Source organism: Diospyros lotus, chromosome 4 (assembly GCF_014633365.1).
Source record: "Diospyros lotus cultivar Yz01 chromosome 4, ASM1463336v1, whole genome shotgun sequence".
In the NCBI taxonomy this organism is placed as follows: domain Eukaryota; kingdom Viridiplantae; phylum Streptophyta; class Magnoliopsida; order Ericales; family Ebenaceae; genus Diospyros; species Diospyros lotus.
In genome coordinates this window covers 41,889,099-41,903,512 of record NC_068341.1, presented here as the reverse complement: position 1 = coordinate 41,903,512, position 14,414 = coordinate 41,889,099, and the positions used below count along the sequence as shown (strand labels likewise).

General features: G+C 34.3%; 1 protein-coding gene across 1 annotated transcript; it reads left to right on the top strand.

The window, feature by feature from the left end:
* The first annotated feature begins 10,937 nt into the window (after positions 1–10,937).
* Positions 10,938–13,782, top strand: LOC127800176 (2-methylpropanoate--CoA ligase CCL4-like). Its single transcript, XM_052334635.1, has 2 exons — positions 10,938–12,175; positions 13,103–13,782. Exons 1-2 carry the CDS (start codon positions 11,059–11,061, stop codon positions 13,633–13,635), a joined length of 1,650 nt encoding a protein of 549 aa, XP_052190595.1. The 5' UTR covers positions 10,938–11,058; the 3' UTR covers positions 13,636–13,782.
* Positions 13,783–14,414: the final 632 nt, after the last annotated feature.

Genomic DNA, 14,414 nt, shown 5'->3' with positions numbered 1-14,414 from the left:
GAGATAAGATATATTTCAAAATGAGAGGTTGATCCCCTTTCCATGGGGAGAAAAGATAATCTTCCCTAATAGAGATAATTCTTGGGATATTTAAAGATATCATTGGTTGACTTAATCTTCTTCTTTATCTCTTTCCAGTTCAAAATCATAATAAAGATTATAAAGATAAGCGGAGCTCCTAAGTCTTGACACGTGGCGATCACATATTGGTCTTTACTGGCACACATGGCTCCGAGTTAATGGTAACCTCCCAGGGGTAATACAGTAAAATTGCCCCCCTATAAATATTCCCTCATCAGTACTTGATTTGAGAGTAAAATGAGAAAATTAAATTATATTTAGTGTAGAGTTTTGAACATACTTAAATATTTTTATAAAAATTCTCCTATTTATAGAAAGAATGATACTAAAAAGATCACATTTTTTAGCAGACATACCAGCACATTGAAAATAAGTTTAACTTGTTCTTCACAGTATCACATTAATAATATTTAGAGATCAAATCTCTCGAGATTTATAATCTCTCAGAAGAGTCCCTTGCATTGTTTGGAGAGAGGCTTTCAAGTCGGAATGCCCACGAGAGTCTCCCAAATATAGATTTTCTTGTTGTCGAGTGACCAATGAAGTCCTCCTAAAAAGCTCCCTCAATGATATCGGGAAAGACTTCCAAGAACGGCCATTGCGATATTTCGTTCAAGTCTCTCGACAATCACATTTGATGGTCTTTATTTAATTTATTAAAAATAAATTATGCTTAATACCCTTCGAATTTCATTAAATTACAATGCATACCTCTTGTATTTTATAAATTACACTGAAATTTATCCATTAAATTAATAAATTTAAAATTTTAAAAATCAAACTAACTCAAAATTGATTTGGGCGGAACTTAAATAAAATTAGAGAATGGGGCTTTTGACTTAAAACGGAGTGATTACAAACATTTAAGATTTTAAAGGATTTTCTCGTAAATAGATTAAACCATAAAGGATTTAAGTGTAATTAATCTAATTAATAATTAATATATATATATATTTAAGTGGAAATAGTATAGATAATATTTAGTAGCAGTAATTACTATTTATTTTACTTTTACTAATTTAGCTGGTGGTGTTTAAGAAAATAAGAAAATTTACTTATGATTACATATATCATGCCATTAGAGCTACAAGTTGTCAACACAAGAGTTGACGAAGATGTTCCCAGGATATATATCGAACGGTCAGATGAGAAATATGTTAATATTGATTTGATGAGTTGTGAGTTCAATCCTCGTTTTGCATAAGGACCAAAAACTCAACCTGCGATTTACCTCATTTGACGTAATCGAAGATACGAATATTGAGGACTACGCAAAGGCGATCATTCCAAGAGGTGACCCTAGATAACCATCCACACCAAAGAATTTAGATTCCAAATGAATAATTTTTGTGTTCCTTCTTGACAAAAATGGACGGTCGGAGGCGAAACTGCAATGGCGAGGGACGGGCCCCAACAATCGATCCGACGGGGATGGCTAGCACTTGCAAGCACTCTGATACTCAAGTGAGTAAAGAAGTAAGAAGTGGTAGGATATCAGTGAGTCAGAGAGAAGAACATACATTGACTCTGAAGATAGTATGTTCATATAGAAGGAGAATAGGTCCTTCTGCATGCATGGGTCATGTGTGTTTGTAAGTGATGAGATTAAGTATCCAATGCCGATGGAGATTCTCAGGTAGAAGCATAGTGTCGACGGGACCCTCATTAATGTGGATGAGATTCGTCATTAATGAGGATGTGATTTAAGCTTGTGCACGGATATCCAGTATGAGGGCTGCAATGATGCTACTGCAGGCTGGGTCAGGGCCAGGGTTAGGCCGAGATTAGGCAATGAGAGATGGGCCGAACTTGGACAGAACAGTCCAATTTACCAAAACATTTTGAAAGAAGAAATATAAAAAGAATCCAATTTGAGGAAAAGATAGCCATTGAAATATTTTCTCAACCGAGATATATATAATCTTCACAAAGCATAGTTTAGGTAAAATAATATATGAGAACACCTATTCGATAAACTCTCTTTTAAGAGGTAATTATCCCAAGCTAAGCTATCAAAGCGAGGCAATTCCAAGAATGCTGGAAATAGATAAATCCAAATCCAATAAAATATAACACAAGAAGGGTATGTCAAGCTTTTTTGGTACAAGTGTCCAAACATCAATGAACCTAGCATAGGATATTCCATGCTTATCCAATAATCTCAATTCAAGTCACTCTTGGACTAACGAAACTAATGAGAATCACTAACGAGAATTAATTAATTCTTTAAGGTGCGTTTGATGCAAGAGAAATTTTAAAATTTTTGAAAATATTAGATTGAGAATCTATAATCTCATATTTGGTATAATTTTTTTATAAAAAGAATCATGAAAAATAAAATTCCTGTAAACGATTTTCAAACAACTTTCCCACAAATTTTTTTTTATAGGGGGTGGGAAATCTAAGTTTCTTATGAACTTGAGAATATTTTTAATAAAGAAAAAGACTAAAACACCCCTTATTTTTTTATAACCCCATACAAACATATTATATATAAATATATATTATAATATATTTATATTATTTATTATAAAATATTATATTATATATATTAAAATAGATATTCATACAAACATATATATTATTATATATATTATATATATATACACATGCATATATATATACATAATGTGTAAAAAATGACATTTTTTTGACTTTTTAAAGATGTTGTGGGTCTCAATATTTTATATAATAGAAGAAATTTATCATTTTTTAAATAAAAAATTAAATAAAGGTAATTTTAGAAAAAAAACATGAATTCCTAAAAATATTACATTTAAACCAAATATAAGAATGTAAGATTTTCAAAAAAGAATACTCAACATTCCTAAAAATATTTATACGTAATTAAACATAGAATTGGATAAATCTTGAAAATCAAAGATTTTCAAGAGTATTTTTAAGAATCATAAATATCAGGAATTTAAAAACTTCTCTCGTACCAAACGCCCTCTAAAAAATAGATAAGGTTGATGAATTCTTATTAGAGTGTTTATCATAAATCTTAACCTAAAAAATATAAGAATAACTAAGAGGTAAGCTAAAGGTACAATATCATATTCCATTGTGAACATCCATGAGTTATTTCCCAAATACTTTACTATATATAAGTATTGAAGTACTGTTATTTTGATTTGGGTCTGAAAGAGTTTTTTTTTTCTCACTCATACAAGAAGTATAAGGCCAAATTAATTTGGGATAAGAGTCAATCTTGCTGAGGTAGTGGTCTATTCTAACACTATTATTGTTAATTACCAACTTCTTATTATTTTATTATGAATTTGGTGTAAATTTACATTATCTTAAGCTAATGTGATATTAATATACAAAGTGATAGTTAAGCAGTGACAACGATGGAAATGAGATAAGAATGGTGACGTCCCATGACATGATGTAGTGATAAGATATTTAGAGTTTTATATAAAGTATTGGGATTTAAATTAGTGCGGCGATTTAAAAGATATAATTATTGTTGGAAGACAATATTTAGTTGGAAAGTAACAATAAGGGTAGAAATCAAGTCTTATATGGATTGCGTTGAATGTTCAGTTTTGAGTGTGTATACACTATGATCACATCTAAATTTATTAGGGAATGCATCAAAGGAGAAAATTGCTCGCTCTTGAAGATTAGCCGGTTGAATTTCAGATACCCCAAATAAAAAATAAAAAAAAAAGAGAAAGAATGGTGACATTTTGATGGATTTAAAAATCATTAAAATATTTAGAAGCCATCGTAAATTGTGTTTCATGGTCTAAATTTGTCGTCCAATTCATTATTCATTTTAAAGAAAGTAAACTCTTGCGTTAGATGCCCTCGTTAGTAAAAGTCGTCCTTCTTGGTCTTTATATTTTGTAATAAATTGCTTCGTGTCCTTTAATATGTCTTCTAATAACCATTAAGTATTTAACTATTTTAAAATTTAATGTAATAATAAAATAAATTTATTTATTTTAAGGGGAGGTCATAGGTTGGAATCTTATTCGTAGAGTTAGTTTTTGTTTTTTAAAATAAAGAATATTAAAATAATTATATAGATGAGTTTACATATAAATCTATAGAGGAATCGCATTTGTGAAAATAAGATAAAAAAAAATAGGTTTGATCTAGATATTTTAAATTATTTTATTTTAAAATTTGAAATAAATTTTAAAGCAAATTGTCAAATAATTTGTTGTACTCTTCCAACCAATTAGCCACTTTATTTGAGTAAGATCTAAATTATTGTTATTCGAATATAATAATAAATTTATTAATTAAAAAATATCGTCATTAAACTGTTTATATTCTATAAGAAATAGAATAATAAGTGGGCTCAATGCACTTTCCATGCAAATACTTTGACCCTTGAATTAGACACTAAAAACTTAAATATTATATTAAAATTAGTATTAGAAACGCATCATCTTTGGAATAAACGTTCATCTATCTATAAAAAAATATAAATTTTTTTGATATATACTATAATTAAAAATCTTATAGATAATGTTTATTTTGATGCTTCGAGATCTATTATAATTATAATTTTTTATAGATAATTTTTTTCAATTTTGCATAATTTTTTATATAAATATTTGAATGTTGAAGTTATCCAATTTGATCTTTGTTCGTGACCCCTCCCCTTAATAAAGGAAAAAATTACAAGACATGGACAATAATAGTTTCTCGATTTCCTAGCCGTCTAATAATTGGGAAACCATTATGGCCTCCTCACTAGTTGATCTTTTGGAAGATAGCAAGGGTCTCTTAATGTAATAATCTCCGGGAGACTGTAAAGTTCTCTCATAATTCTTGGTCATCGGAAGACCAATGTTTTGACTATCTGGAAAATTTAGACAGCGTTCTCTTTATTTTTTAATTTTTAGTTTTGAGTTTTGAATTCATTTTCAGTTTCTGTTTTGATAGTCTGTTTTTAAAAAATTGAAAACGCGTTCTCTTTGTCATTTTGAAAAAATATTTCTTAAAATAGAAAATTAGAAAATGCATTCTTTTTGAAATTTTGAAAATAAATTTTTAATGATATTTTATTCAATAAATTTGATTATTTAGTAAATTAAAAATATTTAATGTTTATAAATTATTAAAAAAATCTATATTTTAAAGTTAATGAATTTTATAATATTTTTTTCCATCATAATAATCAAATATAAATAAATAAATAAATGTGTTTTGAGTTTAGAGTTTGTTTTGGATGAAAATACTCAAAATAATTTTTTGTTGTTTTGAGTTTTCTTTATAATTTTTTTTTTATTTTCAAAAATGTATTTTTGAAAATAGTAAAAAGAACACATTTTGAAAACAGTAAAGATAACACGTTTTTATTATTTTATAAAATTGAAAACTAAAAAAAACTTGCAGTAAAGAGAATGCAACCTTAATTTTTTAGTCAAAAATATTATTTTGGATTTTTAAAATTTTTTAATCTTTTAATAAATTTTTGCCCACAATATATCATAAATAAATTGCTATACTTTTAAATATGAGGTTAATGATTTAAAAATTATCAAATAAGTCATTGCACATTTAAATTCAAAACCATGCTAGCCTTTTATAGTTGATTTTTTATTTTTAAATTTTATTCAATTTTACTAACACTCTAAATTTGGGATAACTGCTCTTACACGACCCTCGGTGCTGGTGCCATCGATTATGTTAAAAGAAAGTAAATCGCAAGTGTGAGGCTTTGTTTCACTGCGTAGGGTGAGAACTGAACTCACGACCCATCAAACTGACACCGACATATCGTTTACCCAACCACTTGATCTATACCATAAAGGGGTGTTTGTTAATCAAGATATGGTGTAAGCACCCCCGCCCGAATATCTCAACCACCCGGTCTATCCGAACGAAAGTGCTTACATAAGGGAAGAGAAATAGACATAAGACAAATATACCCTGGCATGCATACATACGAAAAATACAACAGCGGAAGCAAACACAATATACATGCACGCCCACAAGAACCCCGCCAAAATAGCGGCCACGGAGTATATAAATATACATAAACCCTGTGCCAATGAGTAGGAAATACAAGGGACAACCCGGCATAGTAAAAAATGAGAGTCAGAACTCCTAACAAAACATCATAGAAGATAGGGGTAGCAAACTGTACACCCTACCGACACGGCTGGCTACTAGGTGGCGCGGTCCTCGCCCTCGACTTTTGCTTTACCCTTACCTGGAATGATGGAAAGCAAGGTGAGTCGCAAGACTCAGCAAGCTTATATGAAAAGGAAGGCTGTAAATGAAACAAAAGAGGAGATCACTCCAAATATAAACCTACATATACACACAAGCCATGTGACGCAACAACGCAATAGTGCCGTATAATAAAAACATGTACTGGTCCTTGGGGCCCACGTAAGATACCTGGCATCCAAGTCCCATACCAACCTACAGCTGCCCTGAAAGGCAACATAGATCTCCAACAAACCTATGCGCACTGTCCCGGGTCGGTACTCCCGTCACCCGTGTCCATGTCGGTACTCCCGACACCCGAGCCATAGGCTCCCTCGGAACAGTACTCCCATCCGAGAACTAAATACTACCAGTAACCATGCAATGCATATAAAATGCAATGGCGTAATGAGCATCAACGTGATACAAGGCGCCCATACATCCAGTCATTAGGCTATGCTCCGCCCATATAGTAAATCACACGCGATGCATATGCCCGTGCTGGATGCAGCATAACCAAACTAGATTGTTCGTGACCAAACATAACCAAATCATGATAAACCCAACATGCAGCCCGTACCCATGTGCATACCAAACCATGCAACAAGAATAAAATGATACCAGATCATGCTATAATCACGTAACGGCAGGGCCAGTCAACAGTGCTTGGCACCGGTCAGTGACCAGGAGATACCATCTAACGGTCTAAGATGGACTGTACGACAGTCACACCGTCACTGAACAGCCTATCCTTGCCCCCACTGCACAACCGCTCTAGTCAATAAATAATCAAAAATCCATAATAATACCCGAACAGCTAAAAACCTAGCCCCGGGTGAATACGATATCATTCCCATAGGCTTGGGGGTGGCACAAACCCCCGTAGGCAACCAATGAATAAAACCCTCGAGACCAGTTTAATAAATTAAATTTTAAAACAAACCGTTTTAAATTCTATAATTTATTAACAGCCGAAACCAACGAAGGGAGGTCAAATAAATTGACATCGAAAGAATCGACAATGAGGGTATAAAGAACTTACCTTTCTGAAGATAGCCTTAGGTTCGTTTGACCCAAACACGGTCAAAATTAAACAGACTGTAATATCCCAATTATTCGCCAAAATTAATAAAATTATGCTCTAAATAAAATTTCAACCACAGAGAATATTAATTACTAATTTATCTACATACCTGGAATATTAATTCTGGAATTAAACGGGATTTAATCTGATTTTTGGCTCCAAAGTTTTGAAATTCTCACGCGAGCACGCTGCTGCTTTTCTATAATTTTTTCTTACTGTTGCTCGCACAAAACATGCCCGAAATTGGGCTTTAATTGTTGCAAAAAATGAGCAAGGGAGGGGGCACCACGTGGCAGCGCACGGCTAGCCGCTAGAGAGGCCACCGCCTTTATAAAAACGACGTCGTTTCGACGTTCTTAGGCTGATTAAAATCAACCCTCGCGCACATCCCCCCCGGATTCGAACCCGCGACCACCCACACACACCTCTTAACCTATATGCAACTTAAATTATATTTGAAGTGACTTTTGCCCTTTTTCGCGATTCATGCCAGCACCCCCAAATTTTCATAAATTACACACACACCCTCTATACTAATTACAATAATAGCCGAACTTTCTAAAAATTACACAAATTAATTTATTTCAATTTTTTTCTAATTCCATAAATTCCTAAAATAACAAAATTAATTATCTTAATTTCTTATTTTCTTAAAATCACATAATTTAATTTTATTTAATCACAACAAATTATTTTACTATTTCTTTTCAATCAAATTATCCCAAAATTAATTTAAATCACCATTAACGAGGCATTACATATGGGGTGAAAAAACTAAAATATGGGTTGCATCTAGAAACTTCTATCATTTCTAACATGTTTGTTAAACTTATTTAACAATTCTTGAAAAAATCATCTTGTGACCTTTTATCTTGATTTTTCAAGATATGTATATATTTTCTCTCTCTCAAGATAAGTATATCTTAGTCCCTACATATAAGAAAAAAATGACGCATGTATCCTCTAATGTATTCTAAATAATTTAATAAACAATTTAATTCAAATATTAAAATATTTTTTAACTTTATCTTAATCATTCCACATCTTGATTCAAAAACTATTTTGACCTTATCTTAATACTCTCTTTATTTTTCTCATTTTACCAAACAAAACCTCCGGACAACACTCCTAACTTTATCACGGGCCAAGCTAACCTCACTGAATCACAAACATAATCCATATCATTGCAATTTGTATATTTCTAGTAATTTATTTATGGGACCCAATCGCGATGGCTTATTTGACACTTCACCTTAGATTTTGTAGCAATTATAATTATAAAATGAGTAATACTAACCATCAGTCCTTATTGTAATGGTTAAGAAAATAATACAAAAAAAAAAACTAAACTTATAAATAAAAATATTATAAACTTAGAAACAAAAATATTATAAATATTATCTAAAAATAACTTTCTAAGCAATGTAGATGATTTGTCAAATGTGTTTAGAAATTTAGAATATTATAAGATGATGATAGATTGGATTGTATCTCTCGACAAGATTATATCTTTATCAAAGAGATTAAAGTTACGTTCTCTTTATTGTTTTCAATTCATTTTTAATTTTTGATTTTTTAAAATAATGAAAAAGTATTTTCTTTGCTGTTTTTAAAAATATATTTTTGAAAATTAAAAAAAATTATAAAGAAAACTCAAAACAACAAAAAGTTATTTTGAGTGTTTTCATTCAAAATAAATTCTAAATTCAAAACATATTTATTTATTTATATTTTATTATTGTAATAAAAAAAAATATTACAAAATTCATTAACTTTAAAATGTATATTTTTTTAATAATATATTAATATTAAATATTTTTAATTTATTAAATAATCAAATTTATTGAATAAAATATTATTAAAAAATTATTTTTAAAATTTCAAAGAAAATACGTCTTCTAATTTTTTGTTTTGAGAAATAACTTTTTAAAATGAAAAGAGAAAGTATTTTTAATTTTTTAAAAACAAACTATCAAAATAGAAAATTAAAAATAAATTCAAAATTTAAAAATAAAAAATAAAAAATAAAGAGAAGGTAATCTAAATTTTTAATTGGATCGTATCTTTATCAGAGAGATTAAATTTTTAAATTTTTTCTCAAAATGAACTTGTCCGTTTAGTTATCGTGTACTTTGGGTAGCAGACGGGCAGACTGACTAGTAATATTAAAATTTGGAATTTTTATAAATAAAGAAAGTTGTGTCACTATCTGACTTCCAATTAAATATTTAACCTAAACAAACCGGCAAGTCATTTCCTATCAAGAAGATGATACTGTCTCTGGAATGCTACTTCCACAATCTTTTGGACAATTAATTTGACAATCTTACTCAAATTACAAACTTATCCTCTCTTTTAATTACAAATTTACCCTCAAATTGAAGACCCCAATTTACATAACATCTCTGATTTTTGTCCAATTAATATCATCTCTGTAAATTGGAGTCTTCATTTGAGGGTAAATTTGTAATTGAAAGAGAGGATTAGTTTGTAATTTGAGTAGATTTGTCAAAGATAAATTCTAATTGCAATCACCCTTTTTGCTCCCATTAAAAATGCATATTCCCCTTTTTTTTATGTTTTGCAGCAATGTTATCACTCTTTACAGTTATTTTTTTTTTTTTTTAAATATCCACTTTTTATCACATCTCTAAAACCAATAAACACATCTCAAACCCAAACAAATGAAATAGTCGGCAAATGTTTGCCGATCAACGACCGCCATCATCATGACAGATACATACATATATATATATATGCAGATCTCTGGCTTCAAAGAAGAGAATGCTTTTCCTGAAAGTATCGAAGAGACGAAATAGAGAACGAAAGGCAACCGCGACGATCGACCTTCAAGGCGCTCCAAACCCCAAGGTTCGAGGGGCCATAAAAATCGGTATCGTCGACAAATATTCTTGTCAGCCATGATTGCTATCTATGTGTATATGCATATATATACATAGGCGGATTCAGAGATGGATCTGGGGAAGGGCTGACCCTAGATCCATCATTTATTATAGCCCATCTACTCTCAAATGATCTAAATTTCAAGACAAATTTACTGGAAGGGCTGAGGGTGGCATGGGTTGCGGCCCCTTAGATCCGCCCCTATATATATGTGTATGTGTATGTATATATATATATTTGTGACTATCAATGTATATATGTATATGTGTTTTTTTATTCTTGTATCTATTTTTTGTTTTCAAATACATTGTGTTTGGCATTTTTGGCTACATTGTCTCTGGCATGGATGGGTGGCTACCAGTGGCGGATCCAAGGGGGGGCTGGCACGGGCTTCAGCCCGTGCCAGCCCCAACCAAAACATTATATAAATATTTAAATATATACATATACATATATACACAGTCCCTCAAATTGAAGCTCCAGCCCTCCCCTTGGATCCCCTCTGGATCCGCCCCTGGTGGCTACGTATGTCTGATAGGTAGCTGATTGAGAGAGAAAATAGCTATCAAGGTAAAAATGAGTTTTTAAATGAAAATATTTTAAGTATGTTAAAATATGGCTGTGGAGAGCAAAATGATGGCTCCTTTCCCATTTTCAAATAAATTCTCCACAAGATTGTGCAAGTAGCATTAACATTATCATTATCGATGAACGAAATCCACTTTTAAGTTCGTTCATTGGAAGAAGATAAGACTGAGTTTAGAGTCACTGAGAGAGAGAGAGAGAGAGAGAGAGAGGGAGAGACCAAGACGATGGACCAGTTGAAGCCTCGGCCGGCAAATTCCAGCCCGTTCACTCCCCTGGTGTTCCTGGACAGGGCGGAGACGGTCTACGGGGACTGCCCCTCCATCGTCTACGGCAGGGCCACCTTCACCTGGTCGCAGACTCGCCGCCGCTGCTTGCGAGTCGCCTCCTCGATCGCGTCTATGGGGATCAAGCGCGGCCAGGTGGTCTCCGTCGTTGCGCCCAACGTTCCCGCCATGTACGAACTCCACTTTGCCGTCCCCATGGCTGGCGCCGTACTCAACTGCATCAACACCCGCCTCGACGCCCGAACCGCCGCCATCCTCCTCCGACACAGCGAATCGAGGCTCATTTTTGTCGACTGCCAGTCCGCCTCTGTCGTCCTAGAAGCGCTCTCTCTGTTTCCGCCTGCCTCGGAGCGCCCGGCCCTTATCCTCATCACCGATAACGAAGTTCCGGCCAGACCCACCGCCGATTTCCACTGCACCTACGAGAGTTTCGTGGAGGGAGGCGATCCGGGTTTCATGTGGGTCCGGCCCGAGAGCGAGTGGGATCCGATGGTGCTGAATTACACCTCCGGCACCACCGCGTCGCCGAAAGGCGTGGTTCACTGCCACCGGGGGATTTTCATAATCACGCTCGATTCCCTGATCGACTGGTCGTTGCCGAAACAGCCGGTGTATTTGTGGACTCTGCCCATGTTCCACGCCAACGGCTGGAGCTTCCCGTGGGGATTGGCCGCCGTCGGCGGAACCAACATATGCCTGCGGAAGTTCGACGCGGCGACGATCTACGCCTCCATCCGCCAACACGGCGTGACCCACATGTGCGGCGCGCCCGTGGTCCTAAACATGCTGTCCAATTCCCCCGACGGCAAGCCGCTCGACCGGCCAGTCCAGATTCTGACTGCCGGAGCACCTCCGCCGGCAGCCGTTCTCTTCCGGACGGAAAGTCTTGGTTTTGTAGTGAGCCACGGGTATGGGTTGACCGAAACCGCCGGGCTTGTGGTGTCCTGCGCGTGGAAGCCACAGTGGAATCGGTTGCCGGCGACGGAGCGGGCGAGGCTAAAGGCGAGACAAGGAGTGAAAACGTTCGGGATGGCTGAAATCGACGTCGTTGAGGCCGGTATTGTTGATGATAATCCAAATTAGTTACAATTTATTCATTAAATTGTTATTGCCATAGGTGATTTTAAGGGTTGTTTGGTTTAGTGGTTTTGTGGGCTATAAATTATAACGATATATAATTTATTTAAATATATGTTTATTAAAAATTAAAATATTTAAATATTATTTGATAGTATTTTTAGAAAAACTATTTTTAATTATTTTAAAACATTTTTATAACTTATTTACTTAATTAAATATTTTATAATTTTAAAATCTAACAACTATATATTTTTAGAGTCATGCTACGTACATTATTTATGTACATCTTAAACTATACAATGCACATAAATAACATAAATATTCCTCGTCTTATTGTCCTTCACTGTCACTCAACGCTTTGAATAAGGACATTTTAGACATTAAAATATTATTATATAACTTAAAATATATATCATGATGTACTAATAATATTTTTTATATTTTTAATCCTATCTATTTCTCTCTCCTTTCATATTTCTCAAAACTCCTAATCCATCACTTTCTCCCTCCTCATCTCATCTCTATCATGACAATAGTTATCTCTAGTCCCATTCATATCTTCATCTCCTTGTCTCATCTCTTGTCTTTTTCTCATCTCTTGTCTTTATCGTTAAAAATTAATATTTTTATAAAATTTATTTATATTATTAACTAATATATTTATTTTAATTTTTTATTAAATTTTGATAATTTATTAATTTTTTAAATTAAATATATAATCATATATATTTAATAATTTAAAATATATTTATTTAGATATATTATCAATTTGAACGTTAGCTTGTTTTAAAACTTTATACAAATTTTTAAGTGAAAAGGTTTAAAAAGTCATCTTAAACAACGGTAAGCCAAACGCCCTCTAAACAAGCTATTAGTCAGAGTCTATAGATTTTGTTCCTAATAGGCACCGGAGCGAGGGTAAAGCGAGACGGATCGACGCTCGGAGAGGTGGTGCTGAGAGGCGGCTCCGTAATGCTGGGCTACCTGAAAGACCCGGCCGGCACGTCGAAATGCATGACGGACGACGGCTGGTTCTACACTGGTGACGTCGGAGTGATGCACCCAGATGGGTACCTGGAGATCAAGGACCGGTCCAAGGACGTGATCATAAGTGGCGGCGAGAACCTGAGCAGCGTGGAAGTGGAATCGGTGCTGTACGGGCACCCAGCGGTGAACGAGGCGGCGGTGGTGGCGCGGCCGGACGAGTTCTGGGGGGAGACGCCGTGCGCGTTCGTGAGCCTGAAGGCTGAGGCCGGCGGGAAGAAGCCTACGGAGAAGGAGATCATAGACTTCTGCCGGGATCGGATTCCCCGTTACATGGTGCCCAAGACGGTGATCTTCAAGGATGAGCTGCCGAAGACGTCGACTGGCAAGATTCAGAAGTTTGTCCTTAAGAACGCTGCCAAAGGTTTGGGCTCCATGAAAACTCGTTTGTAGTAGAAAATAGCCGAACACTTGGCCCCTCTTATCCCTTTCTGATGCAATCTGCTACATCCGACAACGTCATCTGTTGGGTCCAAATATTGTACACCCCCTCCCCACAATAAGGTTATTTCGTAATTTATGGCTTATTTAACTTGCAAATGCGACTGGTGTGTTGTAGAGAAGGCCCGTTACAAAACAAATAAAATTCAAAAAGCTCAAAATAATTTTTGGGTTAACCGAAATACTAGGAGACTGGGAGACTGCTTACGACACCAGGACCAGGGGACTATTATTGTTCGTCTCCTAGACACTCTGTGATCAAGCTTTACTCTAGAGATTATATTATAAAAATTTCCTGTGATGGTTCTGAATAAAAAAGAAGAATTAATTTACTTTGTCTAACGATCAAAATGTGGTCAAAAAGATTAAAATGTCATCGACCAAAATATTAATTTATAAAAGATGCCACCGATCGCTGTTCTCTTCTCTCTCCCTTCCCATGATTGTTTCTTCATTATCTACCACTATTTTTGTCTTTCCGTTTTGTTGTTGTCACCTCACTGCCATTGCCTCACCTCATCACTTAACCGACCGTCGAGGATGTAGTGACGATTGACGAAATGGCGAGCTATGGTAATGAGGTGACGATGACGAGATAGTAAGGCGAAAGTAGTGGTGAACGATGGCCATGGAAAAGGGGAGAGGAGAATGGAGAGAATAATGACCAATATCTTCTTTTGTAAATTTGTATTTTGAATGGGAGTTAACCATATTCGATAAGTTCATCTGAT

Excerpts from the sequence above, each read along its gene's own strand:
- LOC127800176 (XM_052334635.1), top strand. The coding sequence starts at position 11,059 with ATGGACCAGTTGAAGCCTCGGCCGGCAAATTCCAGCCCGTTCACTCCC. Across the intron at positions 12,176-13,102 it reads AATCGACGTCGTTGAGGCCG|GCACCGGAGCGAGGGTAAAG; the intron begins GTATTGTTGATG and ends TGTTCCTAATAG.